We start from the raw sequence: 21880 nt of genomic DNA, 5'->3' as shown, positions 1-21880 counted from the left end.
CCTTCATTTCTTGTTTCACCTGTCAATAACCCTTCTTCCATTACAGAGAAATATGCCAAACTTAGTTTTACCCCTCGTATCAATATACCTCTGTTGCTTTGTTTCTCTTTACGATGCTTGTGATCAGTTGGATCATGAGTCTCTCTTATCATTTTCTCTCAACATCTCATCTTCTCCACCATTGAATTGGTCTTCTCATGACTGCTGCCTATGGGAAGGCATCGGTTGTGATAGTAATGGTAAAGTAACAGATCTATGGTTGCCTTCAAGAGGTCTAACTGGCTTTCTTTCCCCATCTATCTGGAACCTGACGCATCTTTCTCAACTCAACCTATCCCACAATCGCTTCTCCGGTCCTCTCATTGTCAAACCTTTTTTGTCTCCATTGGCACTCAGGATTCTTGATTTGAGTTACAACCTTCTTCATGGTGAATTACCATCTTACTTTCCATTCAAATATGTTAAGACAGTGGATTTATCCAGTAACCAATTTTCTGGAGAGATTCCTGATATGTTCTTCAAGCTAACAAGAAACTTGGCAAGTTTTAATGTCAGCAACAATAGCCTTACAGGATCTATCCCTTCCTCTATCTGTTTTAATTCTTCTTTCTCTGCTGTTAAGCTCCTGGATTTCTCCCATAATGATCTCAGTGGTCTAATACCCAACAAACTTGATCAGTGTTCACAACTTCAGGTTTTTCGAGCAGGTTTCAACAACCTCAGTGGATCACTTCCTCTGGAATTATACAAAGTTGTCAGTCTTCAGGAAATCTCTTTACATTCAAATGGCCTTTCAGGACCTATTGGCAACAGTATCACCAATATCACCAGACTTAAAATTCTCGACCTTTATGGGAATCAATTGACAGGTTCGATTCCCCCAAATATTGGTAAGCTTTCCAACTTAGAACAATTGCTCCTACATATCAACAATTTTACAGGTCCTTTGCCTGCATCTCTTGCCAACTGCACCAACCTTGTCACTTTGAATATAAGATACAACTACTTAGAAGGAGACCTTGAAGCATTTAATTCTCTACATTCATCAAGCTTCGTGTCCTTGACCTCGGTAATAATAACTTTACAGGTAACTTGCCATCAACCCTTTACTCATGCCAGTTATTGACAACAGTAAGGCTGAGCTTTAACCAGTTAGGAGGACAAATTTTCCCTGACATAACTGCGATGAAATATTTGTCTTTCCTCTCACTTTCTAGCAACAATTTAACCAATGTCACTAGTACAATCAATATATTGATGAGATTGAAGAACCTCCGAGTTCTCCTCCTCTCAAAGAATTTTATGAATGAATCACTGCCAGATGATTATGAAGTAGGAGAGTCAAGTGGGTTTCAAAATCTTCAAATTTTGGCTTTAGGTGGTTGCCAATTCAGTGGTCAAATACCAGTTTGGCTAAGCAAGCTCCATAAGCTAGAGGCCTTGGACCTATCACAAAATCAGATATCCGGTTTAATTCCCACATGGTTGGTTAGTCTACCAAGCCTCTTCTACATAGACTTGAGTACTAACCTCATATCAGGTAAATTTCCCAGGGGAGTTGACTTACTGCCAGCATTGTCTTCAACAGAGGCAAACTACAAAGTTGATACAACCTATCTGCAGGTGCCAGTCCTTGTCAAGGTCCATAGTGCTAATTATCTACAATATAGTAAACTCTCCCGCCTACCACCAGCAATATACCTTAGCAACAATAGCCTTAGTGGCAAAGTTCCCGTTGAGATTGGCCAATTGAAATCCCTTCATGTGCTCGATCTTAGTAACAATAACTTCTCCGGGCACATTCCTAATGATCTGTCTAACTTGACCAACTTAGAGAAATTGGATCTCTCTAGAAACAATCTAACTGGTGAAATCCCTTCATCATTGAAAGGGCTGCATTTCTTGTCTTCGTTCAGTGTTGCAGACAACAAACTTGAAGGACCTATACCTTCAGGAGGCCAGTTTGACACTTTTCCTGTCTCCAGCTTCATAGACAATTCTGGATTGTGTGGTTCAATTGTACAGCGTTCTTGTTCTTATCAACCGGGAATGTCTTTACCTATTGCTCCTGAAGAATCCTCTGCCAACACATTTAATTATGGACTCATTGCTGGGCTTACTTTTGGATTTATAATTGGATCTGCAAGTGGGTTACTCTATCCCCTCCAAAAGCTAAAATTCCTGCAGAAGTTCAGGTTCCTTTATTCAGAAAACAGAAAATCATCAGTCTCTCCTTCATAGGCATCTCCATAATGCTAAGTTCATTAATATATATATATATATATATATATATATATATATATATATATGATAGGACCCAACATGAGGAACTAGATAGGATAAAATAATTTGAGGACGCTACATCAGATTGAAGTAGCTAATCCAACCAAATGTTGTCTATTTCCATATATATCCATGTATGTATGTGCAAGATTCAATATTGAAGTTTTGAGCTTGGATTTCTGTAGGGAGATGAGCATGTTTTACCGAAGGCACGCAAGAAATGGAGAATTCACAAAGCATGCATATTGTATGTAGATAAATAAAAAAAGCATGTAAGAATTCCTATAAGATGTTTGAACAAAAGAAATATATCAAGAAAATTAGCTATAAATAACCAAATGTAGAGTATGGAAAAGCATTAACATTAAGGCCCCATTTGGATAAATGTATTCCACAAAATTTTATAAAATTCATTTGACATTCCATATTTTGATGCTTGCTATAAATGAAAATATTCATGTTGCTGCTGAAAATTCTGTCATTTGTAAATGAATTGTGTTCTAAATCGTTTGTACCAAACACAGGGTGAAGAGAAATTGCAATGCTACAGCAATCTTATTAGTATGCTATGATAGTGACATCCATCATGTGGAAAAATAAGGAAAGAAAAAAAAAATCCCATTACGAAGATGCAAAGAAAGACACTTTATTGATATAATTTAATTCATTATCAAACATCATCTCAGAAAAAGTCCAGCCACTACCACTAAATGCTTCATAAGAACCCAAAAAGTTATGCAAAGAAAAAATTAATATCTTATGAAAATTCACCTGTCTTTAACATTGCAATGTCGCTTTCTAGTCCATAAAAGTCTACCCACATACTCGCTCATGTCTCAGTTTCCGAGTATCTTCTATGCATCTCCCATACTCATCTTCCTTCTTTTGAACTAACTTAACCCTGCTAATTCCTTTTGTGCAACATAACAAATTATGGCCTTGGCGGTGAGGTCATAATTTACGACTGCCATCAAGAAGTGTTGTCTTTTCTTCTGTTCATTTGATATTAGGCATCAATTTTATCCTGCAGTTTTCTTCATTTGAATGATTTTAAGTAAAACACTAAACTCAGTAATAACTGGTCAATAATATTTTCATAGGAACCATTCCTTGCCCATGGAAGATAATCAGTCAATTTAGAGCTCCTATAACGTGCTGAAAGGAATAGTGTGATAATGCAAAAGATCAATTCCCATGTGAAAGGCTAATATTCAAGTCCATTAACTAAGATAAGTATCAATAGTTACTGACAACACCACAATTACTATATTAATTAAACCTAACCTAGAAACAAAAGAAGAAGAAGAAGAAGAAGAAGAAGAAGAAGAAGAAGAAGAAGATAATATGATGATTGATAAGACGGCATTATTTAAGATGGCATGATGGCATTATTCAAAGCCTTATATTAGCTTTTATGAACTATATCCTCAGATTTTATTTAAGTTTTGCATAACTTCCTCCATCTGCTACTATTCTAAACAGCGCTAAATATAATTATAAGATTCCAAACAAAAATCTCTTTTGTACATTATGCTACAAATATCTTGCAACAAACTACTTCTAGTATGTACAGCAAAACCAACTTCTGCTACAAATTTTGCCTTCAAATATTGTCCTCTATTAGATGGAACTTAAGGATATAAAATAAAGTGTGATACTTTTGAAGCATTAAGGTTCTGTCTGAATCCTTAAAACTCCCCACAAAACCTGCAAAAATACATAACCATCAAACTCCTTGCTTGCAAATACATAATGTTGAGATGTAAACTCATGATCGAAAGAAGACTATGGCAAACTTTCTTATGAAAGGAATAAGAGTAGATGCAAAAGTTCTTTATATTTGAATACATGACAGTATATTAATTATTGAAATTACAAAGTATTCCTACGAATTTTCTTTCTGCAGACAGACCCTAAATGTGGTTCTACTATTGACTAAGAAGATCCTAAGAAAAGATCAAATGACAAAAAAAAAAAAAAAAAAAAAAAAACTTCAATTAATAGGCAATTGTTGATCTAAAATCTTCATTTACATCTACTTTCTAGATATTCAAATGTCAATCAGTTCATTCCTGGGTAGGAGGTGAAAGAAGTCCCAGCCCTCTTCAAAATTTCAATTATGCTAATAAAGTAACATAGGCCACTTTTGATGTATCAGAATATGAGTTGTTCTTGTTTATGAAGCGCAATCAGCATTAACATCAGAGCTCAGATTTTTGGCTCTTAACATGAGGTCTTTAAAGATGCATCCACATATGAACCAACATCCAGTTCTTTTGTTCAAGACTTCTTATATCACATCCATTGTCACTACATAGACATTCTCTTGAATCAACAAAAGGGATGATCTCATATACATGGCTCCTCTTTTCTACCTCCACCTAGGCAATGCAAAATATGAGAATTCCGAACTTTCTTGCTTACCTGAGCATGTCTCCACTATGCAATTGTGGAAAACTTAATGCTGGTGAGATGGTGAAGGCACTGCCATCACCAAAAGAGGAAGGATGGCTAAGAGGTATCGGCCGATCAGGAATAGGTGGGACGTCAATATCACCTTCTAACATTTTCAGAGCATCCAATATAGAAGGCCTTAAGGCCACCATTACATGAGCACACAAAATCCCAACAAGCACAAACCTTTCCATAATAGCCTTTGGATTTGAATTTGAAGAATCCCCATCTCTCAACAACGAAGCATCTAAAGCCTCTTCCACTTTTCCAGCCTTCACCAATGACCAAACCCAATCAGTGATCAAGAAAGCTCGTGGAGATCCTGATGCAGACAAATCAAGAGCTTTTCTCCTACACATTATCTCCAAAACTACAATCCCAAAACTATAAACATCACTTTTCTCAGTCAGTTGCCCATAAAGAGCGTATTCAGGAGCCAGGTATCCATGAGTCCCAGCCACTCTTGTAGTTAGATGAGATTGACCTTCCCTACTCTGCTTTGCCAGCCCAAAATCAGCTACTCTTGCTCTCATATCAGCATCTAGCAATATATTTGTTGCCTTAATATCTCTATGATATATCGCAGGTTTCACTCCATAATGCAAATAAGCCAAGCCCTTTGCCACATCCAAAATTATGCTTTTCCTTTGAGGCCAAGTCAATAATTTATTTTCAATTAGATTATCAGATGATGGAAACAAATGGTCATCAAGATTCCCGTTAGGCATATAATCATAAACAAGATACCTTTGACTCCCTCTGTCAACATGATCCTCATCTTCATCAACGACACAACACCCTCTAAGAGGCACTAGATTCCGGTGCTTCAAATTACTAATAATCTCAACCTCATTGCAAAATTCTGCATCACCTTGAAAATCAGATTCTATAATTCTCTTAACAGCTACTATTGTCCCATCAGACAAATTCCCCTTGTAAACAAATCCGAACCCTCCTCTTCCAATAAAATTCTTCTGTGAAAAATTATCTGTTGCTTTCTCAAGGTCCTGAATTTTGAACCAAATTGACCCAGTATTTGGCCTCAGTTTTGGCCTAGACCCTTGTTCCTCTAAATCAAAGGGAAAACCAGGAATATTTCTCTTCCTCCCTTTCTTATCATACCAGAAATACAATCCTAACAAACTAGACATGACTAGAACAGCAACACCAGCACCAGTCAAGCCAAAAACAAGACCAGAGTGACCTTTATTACTTGAACCCACATTAGAATATAAGTCTAACCCAAATATACATGTAACAGCACCATCACTTTCAGGACCAAATTCATTAACAATACCAGCAGCATAAAGAACTGTAAAATAAAAACAATCCATTGCATGACTTTTATTCCCATCAATTAATATCAAATGAGATTGAACTTTAAACCCAGCTGCCACGCATGCACTACAAGAAGTAAGATCAACAAGATCAGGCCTGCAAGCAGAATCAAGTACAGTTGATTTTCCCAATTGAGCAACCCAATCTTGAGTTGTCTGCACATGGGCACATATATTAGGAGTTAAAACATAATTCAAAGGATCGAAACAGTAAGAAACAATATTATCAGAAAAAGAAAGAGAGCTAAGCATTCTTTGAAAATCACGAAGGCAAGAAATAGAGGTGGGCAAATTGGGAAGCTGAAAAAGAGAAGTTTCTTTGAGATGCTGAGCAAGGCCAATCCCCAAGAGAGAAAGGAGAGTCCTGCAACATGGGTCTTTGGAAGTGATGTCATTTTGGGGATTAGTACTGTCGTTTGTCGATGGCTGATAATTTTGGCAAGAAGTTTTGTTCCATGGGATTCTTAAAATATAATTAAGGTCCATGGGACATTGGGATGATATATTATTTAAGCCAGAGGAAGAAAAGCTAGTGTTTGCTCCATTGTTAAGAGATATTACAGAAAACGAAACAAACAAGAGAAGAAGAAAATCAAGATTAGCCATTTCCACACTTATGGCCTGAAGACTTTTTGCTTTATGTACTGATTAATCAATTCTGGGTTCTGGGTTCTGGTTTGTAATATATAAGATAGGGAAGAGAATCATTGAATCAAAAGATAAAAAAGGTAGGATCTTTTTCTTGGGTTGGATGCTATAAAAAGTGGAATTTGTTAAATGATGAGGAAACGAGGATATGATTTGGTTTGGTCAAACTCAGTCTCTCTCTCTTGCTCTCTCTTCTAGATTCAGAGATTTGGCTGCTGGCAAGCAACTGCAGCTGCAGTACTGCGCTTGCTTGCTAGTTGCTGTTAATTGGAATCTAATGCTTGCGAGTGCATTTATCGCGCTATGGGGAATTGATTTGGATATGACGCGCTTAACTTGCGCGTTGGAGGTGGGCTCCATTGCCATTCCACGTGTAGACATCATAAGCTAAAGGAAGGCTTTGTGGGCCCATTTCAGCGGTTGTCTTATTTGAGACCGTATCACCCTGTTTTCTGAGGAGTTTTTCTTTCCTCTTCTGAGAATATTCAATTTTGAAAAAAAAAAAATACTAATTATAATTGGCTTCAAATCTTCACTTCATCTTTAATCAAGATTAGAAAGAAGTAATTAATATTTCTTTAATTTTATAAAATAATAAATGAAATAATCATTTTCTCAATTCCAAGTCGGCATTGATGCATGATTTTACCAAAATAGTTACGTGGCCAAGAGGGTCAATGTCCATGTCACCAAGTCAACTATATGTCCTTACAAATCTAAATTTCTGGTCTTATGTATTATAATTGATGAGACAATTGGCTTGTTATTACTTATTAATCACGGACCTAACCAATTGACCAATTCAATCCCTAATTTTTAATATTTATATCTTATTTTTATTTTTATATCTTATTTAGACGGAGTAGAATTGAATTAAATTATAGATTTTAACTCTAATTACCGTAGAAAGTATTTATAATCACATTAATCAATTATAACGAAAATTGTGTAAGGTCCAAATTGAACGAATTATATTTTCCATTAAAGTAATTTTCATAATCTTGTTATCTTTTTTTTATTTGGTTTCATAATGAATTTCTCAAATATAATCTTTCCTTGGTTGTTACTAATTATGAGTAATATGTAATTAATTTATAGTATTATTAGCTTTATATTCAAACATTCTTTGGAGTGTATGGCAGGTTAAAACTTCAAATCATAAATATTTTTATAAATCTCTTTTGGAAAAATGAAGAAAATAGTATTCCATCCATGCTCAATAATTACTTTGTGCTATAATTATTAGGGTTCATTCGATTAATAGGATAATTAGGTAGATTCGGTCGCTAGTTAAGCCAATATTTAGGATTGAAAATCTCAAAAAAAAAAAAAAAAAAATTTAGGATTTGTAACCAAACACCTTATATCCATCAGTACTTGAAACTTCTAGCAAATTCATTGGCAAGAAAATTGATTTAAAACTCAGAAATGAAGGAAATTTTTTTTTTTAAAAAAAAAAAAGATAAACTTATTAAGAGAGAAATAACAATGCATATATATAAGGGGTGGCCATAGTTCTGGAACCGCTGGTTTCGGTTCTGAAACCGAATCGGAAATTAACGGTTTCGATTACGATTTGGAATTAAAAGGTTACGATTCTAATTTCGATTTCTTAACGATTTTAGCCGTTTGCCATAAAATTCAAAATCTGCTTGGAATTGCCGATTCAAATTGATTGAAAAAACCGTCGATTCCAGACGGTTCTGGTCAGTTCTTGAAACCGTTGGTTCATGGTTCCAAAAATGGTGAAACCATAACCTGACCATAGGCCACCGGTTTCAATTCCGATTCCCAATGGTTCCAAACCGGCAGTTCCGGTTTTCGAAAACGGTAGTATGGCCACCCCTATGCATAACAGATGGAACGGAACCAAAATGACCTAAAAATAGGAGCAAACAATAAAAACCAGTAGAGCAAGAAAGCGTACAGTTACTAACCAATTCTCATCTCCAAGCTACCAAAACAGATTTGTGCCTAATATAAGCCCTCCTACAAAGGCTAGCTTCTTGCGTCATTACCTCTCTTCACCACACAGTTTTTCTCTGGTCATTTCTTTTACCATTTTCTCAATCTTTCTTCTTCTTCTTCTTCTTCTTCTTCTTCTTCTTCTTTCACTCTGCAATTCTCTCAATGGCAGACGGCTCTCATTCTCCGATATCACTAGATTTTCACAGCATTCTTGGAATTTCTAAAGGTGCACCAGTTAAAGAGATGTGTAAAGCTTACAAATTTCTTGTTAAGAAATGGCATCCTGATAGAAATCCATCTAACAAAACTGAAGCACAAGCCAAATTACAACAAATTAATGAAGCTTTCATGGTAAATTAATCATGCATTGTCTTATTCTAGTTGTAAATCACAATGTAAATATGTATTTTTCATTTTCTTTACTTTTATTAATTCTTGAATTTCTTTGATTTCAGATCCTTAATGAGAAAAAGATTAAAGAAAGCACAAAAACTATTGATTATGAGCCTATAACATCACCATTGAGTGATTTGCCATCAGGACGAACTTCTTCTCATCGGCAGAAAAAGAGTATGGATGAAAGCTTCTTTTCTCGGCCTTCGGTTCACTTAAAAAGTCTACGTAAAAAAAGTCGAACACCTTCCCCGACTCCTACCTATTTATCGCAAAATGCAAGCCGGAGAAGCATATCTCCGGCACCAGATACCTCCCGGTCAAAAAGCACCGGTAAAAGGTGTACCCCAGAAACTAAATTCTCTTCACTAGCAAAAAGTCGAACACCTTCCCCGACTCCTGCCGATTTATCGCAAAGTGCAAGCCGGAGAAGCATATCTCCGGCACCAGATACCTCCCGGTCAAAAAGCACCAGTAGAAGGTGTACCCCAGAAACTAAAATCTCTTCACCAGCAAAAAGTCCAACCCTAAAAGGAAGCGCACCTATTGTATACTCTCAATCCACCGCGAGGCGAACCCCTCCACCCATTGAAAAGAAGCTCGAGTGCTCGCTAGAGGAACTATGCCGTGGATGCATCAAGAAAGTTAAGATCACTAGAAGTTTTCTCAGAAATGGGTAGGTTGATAACTCTTTCATATCCATCTTACGACCAAGAATATTTTCTTGTTTTAAAGAATCATCAGTAATGTGGGATATGTATTTTCTTGCAGGATAATTGATCAAGAAGAGGAAGTGTTGAAGATAAGAGTACAGCCAGGATGGAAGAAAGGAACAAAAATAACATTCGAAGGCAAGGGAGATGAAAAACCAGGCTATCATCCAGCAGATATAATTCTCGTCGTAGAGGAGAAACGACATCCCTTATTTGAAAGGGAAGGTGACGACTTAGAGTTGGCACTTAAAATCCCTTTGGTGAAGGCTCTCACTGGCTGCTCAATTTCAGTTCCATTATTAGGAGGAGAGAAAATGTGTTTGTCGTTTGATGATATTATATATCCAGGATTTGAAAAGGTCATTAGAGGCCAAGGAATGCCAACCACAGAAGAAGGAAAGAGAGGTGATTTGCGAATTAAATTTTTCGTAGAATTTCCAATTGAATTAAGTGATGAACAACGGACTCAAGCTTCTAGTATTTTACAAGATTGTTTTTCTTGTTGATCGTAATTATAGTTTAATTAATTAATTTGATAAACAAGATAGTGTAGATGTTGCTGTAACAGTACATTCAATAAAAATGACTGTTCTTGAGTAGAGAAACAGTATTTGCAACATTGTGTTAGAGATATTAAATGAATTCTAGATAAAATTTATTTATAAATGAATTTTTCATATTTTGAATAAATGTAAAATCGAAAATTCATTGGGATAATAACTTTAGAAGGATAGAATGATGAATTATAAAACTTTAATTTATTTTAAATTTATGAAATTAATTTGAAATTTTCACTTTTTTTAGAATTTAGTTCAGTCATAATCAAGTTTGTAGAATTAAATTCCTAAAATTAAACTCTTCATTTTTTTTTTGCAATAAGACACAAATTTGAAATTATAAATGAATTCCTCAAAATTTCATGAAATTTATTTATTCGAAACAAAAGGTAAGTTAAATTAATTTAATGTCAAATTGGTGATATTCACATCATCTTTAAGTTTTATATAGAGAGTTTGAATCTAACCCCTTATTTGGAACAAATGAATTCCATAAACTTTTGTGGAATTCATTCACAAATTCATATTTTTGTGTTTTTTAGAAATGTATTTTCTTATTATTAGTATTTTTTATTTTAATATTTTTCATCTTTTGTTTTAATATTTTTTATTATTGAGGTGAGAATTCAAGTTAAATATATATTTATCACTAAATTAAATGCAATAATTTTATTAATATTATTTTTATTTACTGATAAAATCATAAAAAAAATTGTATAGCATAACATAAATATAGTTGATATTTTATTATTTATTTTTGTGAAATTACTATTTCAAGGATATTTTAAAAAATAAAAGCAAATGAATTTTCTATTATGAATTTGTTCCAAACATGATTATATGGAATTCAATTGAATTATATATTTTAAATTAATCATATCAAATATAAAAAATTCATTCACAAATGAATTCTATTAGAATTAATTTATAAATGAATTCCATATTTTGAATTTATTTATACTAAGCAGAGTGTAAATAGAAATTAATAATATTAGTAATAGATCATTCAACTAATTTTGCACTATTTCACCTTTATTTTTGTTCTTTCATATAAAATAATTGATATTCCAAATTTTTTTTATATAAATATAAACAACGAGTAATAGGAAAATTGGTTAAGTTGAAAGGCATGCTTCTAATAATTAATAAAAATTATGATATTATTATCACAGTAATTAATTACATATCATCATGCCTTTTAAAAACATTGTATTATAAATGTCCAAACTATATATATATATATATATATATATATATATATATATATATATATATATACACACACATACACACACACAACTATCATTATAAAGTATATAACTATCAACGCATTTCATAAATTTTCTTCTTATATTTCTCTTCATCTCTTTGTATTAAACCATGACTGGTTCTGGTGGAGAAGATTGGCCAATTCACAAAATCTTGGCTAAGCATGATTTTGAAACACATGATTCAGGATTCAGTCGTCTCGTGTTACCCACTTTGCAGTGTTGCAATCACTTCCCCCAGGACGTAAAAAAATTTCTACGTCAGAATAAAAGTATTAGCTTCGAAGCCATTGATATTCTAACTGGAATTTCATATTACGATACAGTTCTTGCAAAGATCAATCAACTATATGTACTTTCTAATTGGAATTGGGATCTTGTTCTGGAAAGAACAAGAGCCCATTTTAATAACCGTAATTGGGAAGTCAGGGAGGGAGACACCTTCGCAGTGCATTGGTTAGATTGTCAGCTGGCTTTTAAAATATATACTCGGAACGGATGATGCTTTTCACTCTTCTTCTTGATCTCTGTATTTTTATTATTTTGCTATACTCTTCTTGAATTGAAGCTTTGTCCTTTCGTTCTATCTTGGTTTGAATTGAAGAAAATGTAGGTGCAGAAGGTTGTATTTATACTGATTTGCTTCTCTTGGTTTCATCTCTTTGTTCTGCAAAACAAGATTTTCTCCATTTGGTTTAATGGTTGACGGTTGTTCTTTATATTTTAAATCGTCGAGTGGATACCTCCTTTCGTTAAATTTGAAGACAAGCTAATACGAGTTAACCTGAGCTTCGTATAACCATATTAGTTTCCAAGTTTGGAAGGGTGTACCTCCATGTTTGTTTTCTCTCTGTAAGTCATCTCTAATGAAGTTTTTCTTTTTTTTCTTTTTTTTTTAAAAAAGTATGAATCCCTTCTTTTTCAAGAGGTAAAATAAGAGAAATTGTAAAATTATTTAATTTTATTTATACAAATTGTTTTAATTTAATTTGTATTTTCGTTTATTCATATATTTTATTAATTTTTGTTATTTTGTGAATCGTTTGAGTTAATAATGCAATGGTTAATTAAATGCTAGCTTAATAATAGCCTATTTGATATATTAAAATTAATCCAATGGCAAAAATCTGTATGTTATTTAGATAATTCAAACTGGGTTATAAGTTCTATTTAAATAGTGTTTTATTTTGACAATCAAATGTTTAAATGAGAAATAGCTCGAATCATATACTTCTCATTAAATTTTCCCCTTATAATTGTATTGAACCATGAACCAATCAGCCCATCTTGAACCAAATCGACCCAATCTTTGGCCTAGACTCTTGTTCCTCTAAACCAAACCAGAAATACAATGCTAACAAACTGGATATGACGAAAACAGCAACACCAGCACTAGACAAGCCAAAAACAAGAGCAGAGAAGCTTCAACATTGGTTTCTTTGAGATGAGTTTCTTTGAGATGCTTAGCAAGGCCAATTTCAAAGACCGAGAGGAGAGTCCTGCAACATTGGTTTTTAGAAGTGATGTCGTTTTGAGGATTGGTGTTGTCGCTTGTTGATGGCTTGTAATTTTGGCAAGAAGTTTTGTTCCATGGGATTCTCACAGCATTGTTAAGGTCCATGGGACATTGGGATGATATATTATTGAAGCCAGAAGAAGAAAAGCTAGTTTTTGCTCCATGGGTAAGGGAAATTACATAAACAGAAAGAAATAAGAGAAGAAGACAATCAAGATTGGCCATTTCTACACTAATGGCCTGAAGACTGTGCGTTGTTTATGTTAAATACTGGTTCATCAATTCCAGGTGTTGGGTTTCTGGATCGTCATATATAAGATAGAGAAGGGAATCATCTAATCAGATAAAAAAGGTAGGATCTTTTTCTTGGGTTGAATGCTTTAAAAATTAGAATTTGCTAAATGATGAGGAAATGATTGTGGCTTGGTTTGGCCAAACGCAGTCTCTCTCTCTCCCTCTTTCTTTTGTAGATTCAGAGATTTGGCTGCAGTACTGCTACTTAATTTGACCTTAAATCTTGATTATTTTTCACCAATGCAATTCTAATATATATATATATATATATATATATATATATATATATATATATATATATATATATATTATCAATTAATGATCTTGCTTGGGTAAGATTAATGACCCTGTCCACATTAGCTATTATAATTGAGAAGAATTGCCAAACAATATTTTGTGATAAAAAAAAAACTCCATTTCTTGAATTTTATTGTCTTTCTACACACTGGTTTGATTAGCTCATCAAATCCTTGTCAAGAGAACTGCAAAATGAAATAGTGAAATACAATGCAGCAAAAGGACAATTATACTTGAGATTTAAAAGCATGTAGAATTGTTGCAGAGGTGCCTGGTGCACCTTCAACAACAATCGCTTGCTGTGTCTCACTGGCCAGCAGCAAATGCCTCAACTGGGAAAGTTTTGGTGATCCCAGCAAGGCTCTTGAAGTGAATTTTACCAGTAGGTGGGTCATCAACAATTATCTCACTAACTGGAGGCCAAAGCATGAGCTCCTTGGCCTTCACTCCCTTGAGTTTCTTGATCAACTTCTTGCTTACATAACCTGTTATTTGACTATCATAGCTCACAAGCTTGCTGATCATCTTGAATTTGTGCTCCACCTTCTTCTTTTGCAGGATCCACATGTATCCTTTATCCCTAACGAAACCAACTTCGATCACATCTTCCAGAGGTAAGAGCCCCAACGGAAGTTCAAACTCCTCAAGAAGAGAAATTGCCATTTTAAGCCCCTCTTCATGACCCTCCTTGACAATTCCTCCTTCCTTCTCTGCCATGCTTGATGTGTTAATTTCTAGTTTCTTACTTTCTTTTTTATCACTCTGTGATTTGTTTGATTCAAAGTAACAAAGATAATGCTTTTATTTATACCAAGTAATCATATCAATAAGACACATTTAAAAGGAGAAACCAAAGTGACTAGCATTGTAATAACCTCCAGAACGGGTTTGTTTGAAACTAGAAAAGGGAGAAAGACAGGACAAGGGTATCAAGACACCACTTGGGTTTGGATCCAAAAATTAAATTAGGTTCAAACATTCAAGTGCTTTTTGGCCCCTACAATTAATTTATATTCATCAAATTGGATCTCCCTAACATGATTTAGTCTAAAAAAAATCCACAAGTTCTTTATAAAAAAGTGTCAACTTCGATTAATGGATAGAAAAAATTATATAAATTGAATTAAACGATTGATTTAATATTAGAAATAAAGATAATAAAAAAATATTGCATAAAAAAAGAAATAATGATAATGGGTTTTTATTTAACAATATTGTAGTTGTTTTACGATTGTGGAATTAATCCGATTTTGAACTGAATCCAAATCCTAATTGACCAAGGATAAAATAAAAATAAAATATATTGCAGGTAATCCAATGGGTAATATAAAAGGATTTCCGAATGAGAATGGGAATAGGATTTCCGTATATATATATATATATATATATATATATATATACGTGTATAGAGAGCTCATGCATGGTAATTCTCACAATCTCAAAACCCGACCAGATTTTCCAATATGGATCACAAGCGAAAGTTCCTTATTGATGAATTATCAGATGATGATCCCTTTTCTCAAGTGGACGATTACTGCAGTAAAAGATTAAAGAACATGGAAGACCAACACTGCGGAGAAGAAGAAGACACAGAGGAAGAAGAACTCTATATTGAAGAAGATGATCCTGAAATGGAAGTACTCTATGTTGAAGTAGAGGAAAAACTAGTTGAAGAAGAGGATCCTGAAGAGGAAGGAGTAGTTGAAGAAGATCCTAAGAGGAAGTAGTAGTTGAAGAGCGTACTGCAGAGGAAGAACACGTTGAGGAGCATATTGAAGAGGAAGACCAAGTTGAACAAGAAGTTAAAGCAGAAACTGAAAAAATAGAAGAAGTAGGAGAAAGAATTGGCCAACAAGACAAAAAATTCAATAAGGGTTCTAAGACACTATGGAATGAAGATGACGAGATTACAGTTTTAAAAGCTATGATCGATTTTCATGAGACGACGGGAAATTATGCATGTGATGATGTTACTGCGTTTCTTGAATTTATTAAAGGCTTTTCTTCACGTTAAGGTTTCCCAAAAACAATTACATGACAAAATTAGGCGGTTAAAGCAAAAATATAAGAACAATAAAGAAAAGATTGAAGATGGACAGACATTAGATTTCTCGAGATCTGATGAAGAGAAACTGTTTATGCTTTCGTTGAAAATATGGGGCAGCGAGAATAAGGAAAAGAAACAAGGAGAAGAAGAGGATTTTTGGTCTATGTATCCACGCTTGAATGAGTCGCTGAAGTTGGATCAATTTTCTGAATATACATTGCCTGGTTATGGAGCTAATTACATAAAGCAAAAACTGCCTGGTTATGGAGCTAATTACATAAAGCAAAAACTGAGTTGTATTGGAAATTCGAAGGCAGAGGAATTAGAGGAGAAGTGGAGGAAGTTGCAGGTTGCTGAAACTCAATTCAAGCTCATGAAAGCAAGGTTGATAGAGGAGCAGACTGAACTCATATTGAAAAGCATCAGTTAGTTATTATATTAGTACTTCTAGCTTAGTTATAGTAAAATGATGCATGACTTTTGGTTCATGCTCTTTCCAGAATTTAATTGATTTTATCATTTTTGTAGTAGAGATTATTGTTTTTGTTCCTTTCAGAAATAAGTAAAATGGTATATGCTTTCTTTACAATTCTTTTATAGAATTTGTCTGTCAAAAAATACAGTTTTCATGCAATCAAATAACCTGAGGATGTGTATTACCTTTGTAACTCTCATATTCTCAGTGCAAATAATGAAACAAATGCGTTTTTACTATATCTTGGAGAGAAATCAGATGAGTAACATGATGTTTAAAGCTCCATTCCACAAGTAAATATTTCTTATTCTGTAAACATTTAATTTACAAGTTGTTTCCAATAGTCTAGATTTTGTGCAAGTAAAGAACAAATTATGCATCAACACATTTAATTGAAGGTAAATTTGTGTTTATAATGAATCAATGGAGGTCGAGCTAGAGCTTTGTGATGGTGGACTTTGCCGAGCAAGAAAAGGAGTGTTCACCACTGTTCCAACAATGTTGTCTCCAACAGTTATAGTGCTCCTTTCTGAATGTAGCCCAAGGCAAAATGTTCTGATTCTTTTTTTCCAGATGTGTAGCATGCAGAATTGTTGCAGAGGTGCTTGGTGGACCTTCAACAGCAATCAGTTGCAGTGTCTTACTAGCCAGCAGCAAATGCCTCAACTGGGAAAATTTTGGCGATTCCGGCAAGGCTCTTGAAGTGAATTTTACCAGTGGGTGGTTCATCGACAATTATCTCACTAACCGGAGGCCAAAGCATGAGCTCCTTGGCCTTCACTCCCTTGAGTTTTTTGATCAACTTCTTGCTTACATAACCTGTTATTTGACTATCATAGTTCACAAGCTTGCTGATCATCTTGAATTTGTGCTCCACCTTCTTCTTTTGCAGGATCCACATGTATCCTGTATCCCTAACGAAACCTAACTTCGATCACATCTTCAGAGGTAAGAGCCCCAAAGGAAGTTCGAACTCCTCAAGAAGAGAAATTGCCATTTTGAGCCCCTCTTCATGACCATTCTTGACAATTCCTCCTTCCTTCTATGCCATGCTTGATGTGTTTCTTGTTTCTGACTTTCTTTTTTATCACTCAATTGATTAAAAAATAACTAAGATAATGCATTTATTTAGACCAAGTAATCATAGCAATAAGACACATTTAAAAGGAGAAACCAAAGTGACTAGCATTGTCATCTATTTCTTGGACTGTTTGGAATTTTAAAGTTCAATGTTGATGGATCATCAAAGGGTAAACCTGTACCTGAAGGTATTGGTGGGGTGCTTAGAAAACTCTCAGGGTCTGATCTCTTGTCTGTTTTCTGAATCTGTGGGTATTCAAGGGTCTAATGAAGCAGAACTACTTGCCATTTTTACGGCAGTTGATTTATTATCACAATCTATATCCTTAAGAAGCAATCCAATAATTATTGAGTCTGACTATAAGGTCGCTATTTGTTGGATAACACAGAGATAAGCCCCATGGAAGTGGTGAGAGCGCTTTAATAAGTTTGATTTTTTGGTTCAATCTTTCGAAAATATTTCATTTACTCATGTTATGCATGAACATAATTTTTTAGCAGATAGTTTGGCAAAAATGGGTGTTGATGCTACAATTTCTTTTGTGACTTGCATTGTTGTTTGGAATAAATTAATGCCTTGGTAATTGCTTTGAATTTTTCGTTGGAATAAATGTTCATGACCATCAGTTTAGGATTCTTTGCTGTCGATTATGGTTTTGTAGTATGGTGTTTTTTCTTTTTGTTGTTCTTTGGTTCTATTAGGTTTTGACTTGCTTTTTTTTTTTTTTTGATCAATTTGTCACATAGCAACATCAATGTCAGCAATTCAAGATCGGATAGCACAAATGTTAACGCTTGCCTTGTAGTCCTTTCCAAATTGAAAAATGAGATAATAATATATCGCTTCCTGCAAAGATAAACGGCTAATACGTGCTCTCTAATTGTCTTTCTAATATGATATTGTAATAAATATATAGGAACTCACTCACTAGCTAGGATCTTGCACTTCAAAATATTTTCTTAAATAATTACTAGCAAAAGGAAATAATAATAATTATATAATAATGCATTTTTTCTTTATATTAGGAAGCAAATAAAAGATTTTTATAGAATTAATCTCTTTGTTTAGAAATAAAATTAATAATAATAAGTTTTTTTTCTATAAATTTTTATTCTAACTCGTCGGTGTCTCGTATTAATATATGTTTATCATAACATGATTTAGTCTAAAAAAATCCAGAAGTTATTTATAAAAAAAAAGTGTCATCTCCAATTAATGGATAGAAAAATTATATAAATTTCAAGTAAACCATTGATTTAATATTGGAAATAAAGATAAAAATAAAGATAATAAAAAATATTGTATAAAAAAAGAAATAAAGATAATGGGTTTTTATCTAATATTATTGTAGGAATAGGATTTCCGTATATATATATATATATGTATATATATATATATATATATATATAGATATACACGCACGTGTATAGAGAGCTTATGCATGGTAATTCTCGCAATATGTATTATAAGCGAAAGAATCTCTTTTCTCAAGTGGACGATTACTGTAGTAAAAGATTCAAGAACATGGAAGACCAATACTACGGAGAAGAAGAACTCTATATTGAAGAAGATGATCCTGATATTGTACTCTATGTTGAAGTAGAGGAAGAACTAGTTGAAGAAGAGGATCCTGAAGAGGAAGGAGTAGTTGAAGAAGATCCTGAAGAGGAAGGAGCAGTTGATGAAGAAGTTAAAGCAGAAACAGAAAAAATTGAAGAAGTAGAAGAAAGCATTGGCCAACAAGACGAAAAATTCAACAAGTGTTTTCAAGAATCAAAGAATGTGTCTAAGACAATATGGAGTGAAGATGACGAGATTGTTGGGTTTGGGTTCTCTTCCTATGTGGTAAAAGCTCATATTTTGTAGTCCATTAAACTAATTATTGTTTTACAATTTTGCCCCTCAACTAACAGCCATATTTATGATATTTTTGGCTATGTTGTTCTTTACTCTCTATTCTTGATTCTCACTGAAGGGATTTTGATTTAGAGGTTCAGAGATTGAGTTATGGCTCTGAATCCGAAGCTGTCCTGCTTTCAGCTCTGCATAGCTTCATTTTCTTCAGCGTTTCGGTAGTCACCCTTTGTCGGATTGAGCTGATTTTTGGTGAGCATGTTTCTAACATCCAATTCTTAATTCTGGCCAATCAGTTTAATTTTTGGATGAGTAGAACATTTTTAAATGTATTTAGAACAGTAGCTGTGTTTTGTGATCACTCCACCATTGTGTTGTTACACATTTGTTTGTGGTATAGCTACATTTTTTGTGGTTGTAGCTTGCTGTAATTTGTAAGATAATATTTGTGATAGTGAACTTTATTTCCTTAGACCGGAGGAGAGGTCCCGTGGTTTTTAAGGAGTTTTCCACGTAAAAAGATTTGTATTTGTGTGGTGAATTTTTTTTTTTTTTCAATTGTGCATGATTTGGGGTAGCTTGTGTTACTTGAATTTGTTACTCCTAATAGATTCATTAAAGTGGGGAAGTTTTTGTTGTGAAATTATTTTGTGATACTTCCCATCACAGTGGTGTCAGAGCTGCGGTTATTTTGTTGATTGAGCAGTTTTGCTTATTTGAATTATGGAGGTAAATATGAGTAAAATGATTTGTTTGGATGGCACAAACTACATTTGAAAGATCTGCAAACAAATCAAAAGGCAAATACAGGCAAATGTAGTTTCTTTAAAAACAAAAGATCTTTCATCTTTCCTTTCCAAGTGTGATAGTTTGTGCCATCCAAACAAATCATTTTACTCATATTTACCTCTATAATTCAAACAAGCAAAACTGCTCAATCAACAAAATAGCCGCAGCTCCACTGTGATGGGAAGTATCACAAAATAACTTCACAACAAAAACTTCCCCACTTGAATGAATCTGTTAGGAGTAACAATGAGTAACAAATTCAAGTAACACAAGCTACCCCAAATCATGCACAATCAAAAAAAAAAAAAAAAAAAAAAAAAAAAACAATCACCACACGAACACAAATCTTTTTACGTGGAAAACTCCTCCGGTGTGAAGGATAAAACCTCGGGACCTCTCCTTTGGTCCAAGGAAATAAAGTTCAATATCACAAATATTATCTTACAAATTACAGCAAGCTACAACCACAAAAAATGTAGATATACCACAAGCAAATGTGTAACAACACAATGGTGGAGTGATCACAAAACACAGCTACTGTTCTAAATACATTTAAAAATGTTCTACTCATCCAAAAATTAAACTGATTGGCCAGAATTAAGAATTGGATGTTAGAAACATGCTCACCAAAAATCAGCTCAATCCGACAAAGGGTGACTGCCGAAACGCTGAAGAAAATGAAGCTATGCAGAGCTGAAAGCAGGACAGCTTCGGATTCAGAGCCATAACTCAATCTCTGAACCTCCAAATCAAAATCCCTTCAGTGAGAATCAAGAACAGAGAGTAAAGAACAACGTACCCAAATATCACAGAGATCCAACAGTTGGAACTTCGGGAATCTCCAGAACACGATGGCTGGTGCTGGATGGGGCTGTGCAAAAAAAAATCCCTCTCCTCTCCTCTTCTTTTCTGTTTTTCTCACACGGTTTTTGGATGTGTGTATCAATCAAATAGCAGCCAAAAATATCATAAATATGGCTGTTAGTTGAGGGGCAAAATTGTAAAACAATAATTAGTTTAATAGACTTCAAAATATGGGCTTTTACCCCATAGGAAGGGAACCCAAACCCAACAGAGATTACAGTTTTAAAAGGTATGATCGATTTTCATGAGACGACGGGAAATTATGCATGTGATAATGTTACTGCATTTCTTGAATTTATTAAGGATTTTCTTCACGTTAAGGTTTGCCAAAAACAATTATATGACAAGATTTGGCGGTTAAAGAAAAAATATAAAAACAATAAAGAAAGGCTTGAAGATGGACAGACATTAGATTTCTTGAAATCTCATGAAGAGAAAATGTTTATGCTTTCGTTGATATGGGGCAGCGAGAATAAGGAAAAGAAAGAAGGAGAAGAAGATGAATTTTGGTCTATGTATCCACACTTGAATGAGTAGCTGAAGTTAGATCAGTTTTCTGATTATACATTGCCAAGTTAAGGAGCTAATTACATAAAGCAAAAACTGACTTGTATTAGAAATTCGAAAGCAAAGAAATTAGAAGAGAAGTGGAGGAAGTTGCAGGTGGCTGAAACTCAAGTCAAGCTCATGAAAGCAAGGTTGATAGAGGAGCAGAATGAACTCATATTGAAAAGCATCAGTTAGTTAATATATTAGTACTTCTAGCTTAGTTATAGTAAAATGATGCATGACTTTTGGTTCATGCTCTTTCCAGAATTTAATTGATTTTATCATTTTTGTAGTAGAGATTATAGTTTTTGTTCCTTTCAGAAATAAGTAAAATGGTACATGCTTCCTTTACAATTCTTTTATAGAATTTGTCTGCCAAAAAATACAGTTTTCATGTAATCAAATAACCTGAGGATGAGTATTACCTTTGTAACTCTCATATTCTCGGTGCAAATAATGAAACAAGTGCGTCTTTACTATATTTGGAGAGAAA

The 21880-nt window shown here is 34.0% G+C and overlaps 5 protein-coding genes and 2 pseudogenes across 6 annotated transcripts; 4 read left to right on the top strand and 3 right to left on the bottom strand.

Moving 5' to 3' along the window:
- Positions 1 to 52: 52 nt before the first annotated feature.
- On the top strand, positions 53 to 3033 carry LOC149495236 (receptor-like protein 3). The gene is made up of 2 exons (XM_089722542.1): positions 53 to 890; positions 1088 to 3033. Exons 1-2 carry the CDS (start codon positions 53 to 55, stop codon positions 2239 to 2241), a joined length of 1992 nt encoding a protein of 663 aa, XP_089578668.1. The 3' UTR covers positions 2242 to 3033.
- Positions 3034 to 3693: 660 nt separating this feature from the next.
- On the bottom strand, positions 3694 to 6981 carry LOC105633352 (Protein kinase superfamily protein). Of its 2 annotated transcripts, XM_089722541.1 has the most exons (2): positions 4708 to 6981; positions 3694 to 3990 (listed from the first exon to the last, which is right to left on the bottom strand). In XM_089722541.1, the coding sequence occupies exons 1-2, from the start codon at positions 6678 to 6680 to the stop codon at positions 3972 to 3974; spliced, it is 1992 nt and encodes a 663-aa protein (XP_089578667.1). In that variant the 5' UTR covers positions 6681 to 6981; the 3' UTR covers positions 3694 to 3971. The 2 variants fall into 2 exon arrangements, with proteins under 2 accessions (XP_089578667.1, XP_037497419.1); XM_037641491.2 differs by lacking the exon at positions 3694 to 3990 and having other exon boundaries at positions 4106 to 6981.
- A 1764-nt stretch (positions 6982 to 8745) lies between these two features.
- On the top strand, positions 8746 to 10401 carry LOC105633414 (uncharacterized). The gene is made up of 3 exons (XM_020679002.3): positions 8746 to 9041; positions 9146 to 9759; positions 9855 to 10401. The coding sequence occupies exons 1-3, from the start codon at positions 8853 to 8855 to the stop codon at positions 10300 to 10302; spliced, it is 1251 nt and encodes a 416-aa protein (XP_020534661.3). The 5' UTR covers positions 8746 to 8852; the 3' UTR covers positions 10303 to 10401.
- A 3451-nt stretch (positions 10402 to 13852) lies between these two features.
- On the bottom strand, positions 13853 to 14457 carry LOC105633353 (uncharacterized). The gene has a single exon (XM_012215931.4). It carries the CDS (start codon positions 14443 to 14445, stop codon positions 14035 to 14037), a length of 411 nt encoding a protein of 136 aa, XP_012071321.1. The 5' UTR covers positions 14446 to 14457; the 3' UTR covers positions 13853 to 14034.
- Positions 14458 to 15683: 1226 nt separating this feature from the next.
- On the top strand, positions 15684 to 16205 carry LOC119371418 (uncharacterized). Its single transcript, XM_037641486.2, has one exon. It carries the CDS (start codon positions 15684 to 15686, stop codon positions 16203 to 16205), a length of 522 nt encoding a protein of 173 aa, XP_037497414.1.
- A 688-nt stretch (positions 16206 to 16893) lies between these two features.
- Positions 16894 to 17301, bottom strand: LOC149495235 (uncharacterized; annotated as a pseudogene).
- Positions 17302 to 18789: 1488 nt separating this feature from the next.
- LOC149495234 (putative transcription factor At2g01370) lies at positions 18790 to 21582 on the top strand (annotated as a pseudogene).
- Positions 21583 to 21880: the final 298 nt, after the last annotated feature.

This window comes from Jatropha curcas, chromosome 6 (assembly GCF_041381405.1).
Source record: "Jatropha curcas cultivar XTBG-Jc1 chromosome 6, XTBG_Jcur_1.0, whole genome shotgun sequence".
Classification (NCBI taxonomy): domain Eukaryota; kingdom Viridiplantae; phylum Streptophyta; class Magnoliopsida; order Malpighiales; family Euphorbiaceae; genus Jatropha; species Jatropha curcas.
The sequence above is the reverse complement of the archived record's forward strand: the minus strand, read 5'-3'. Positions and strand labels throughout refer to the sequence as shown.

What these genes read in the sequence shown, in the direction of transcription:
- LOC149495236 (XM_089722542.1), top strand. Translation starts at nt 53, where the DNA reads ATGCCAAACTTAGTTTTACCCCTCGTATCAATATACCTCTGTTGCTTT. An exon ending in TTCGATTCCCCCAAATATTG is followed by an intron (nt 891 to 1,087) that starts GTAAGCTTTCCA and finishes ATAACTTTACAG; the next exon opens with GTAACTTGCCATCAACCCTT.
- LOC105633352 (XM_089722541.1), bottom strand. Translation starts at nt 6,680, where the DNA reads ATGGCTAATCTTGATTTTCTTCTTCTCTTGTTTGTTTCGTTTTCTGTA.
- LOC105633353 (XM_012215931.4), bottom strand. Translation starts at nt 14,445, where the DNA reads ATGGCAGAGAAGGAAGGAGGAATTGTCAAGGAGGGTCATGAAGAGGGG.
- LOC105633414 (XM_020679002.3), top strand. Translation starts at nt 8,853, where the DNA reads ATGGCAGACGGCTCTCATTCTCCGATATCACTAGATTTTCACAGCATT. An exon ending in AAATTAATGAAGCTTTCATG is followed by an intron (nt 9,042 to 9,145) that starts GTAAATTAATCA and finishes CTTTGATTTCAG; the next exon opens with ATCCTTAATGAGAAAAAGAT. An exon ending in AGAAGTTTTCTCAGAAATGG is followed by an intron (nt 9,760 to 9,854) that starts GTAGGTTGATAA and finishes ATTTTCTTGCAG; the next exon opens with GATAATTGATCAAGAAGAGG.
- LOC119371418 (XM_037641486.2), top strand. Translation starts at nt 15,684, where the DNA reads ATGCATGTGATGATGTTACTGCGTTTCTTGAATTTATTAAAGGCTTTT.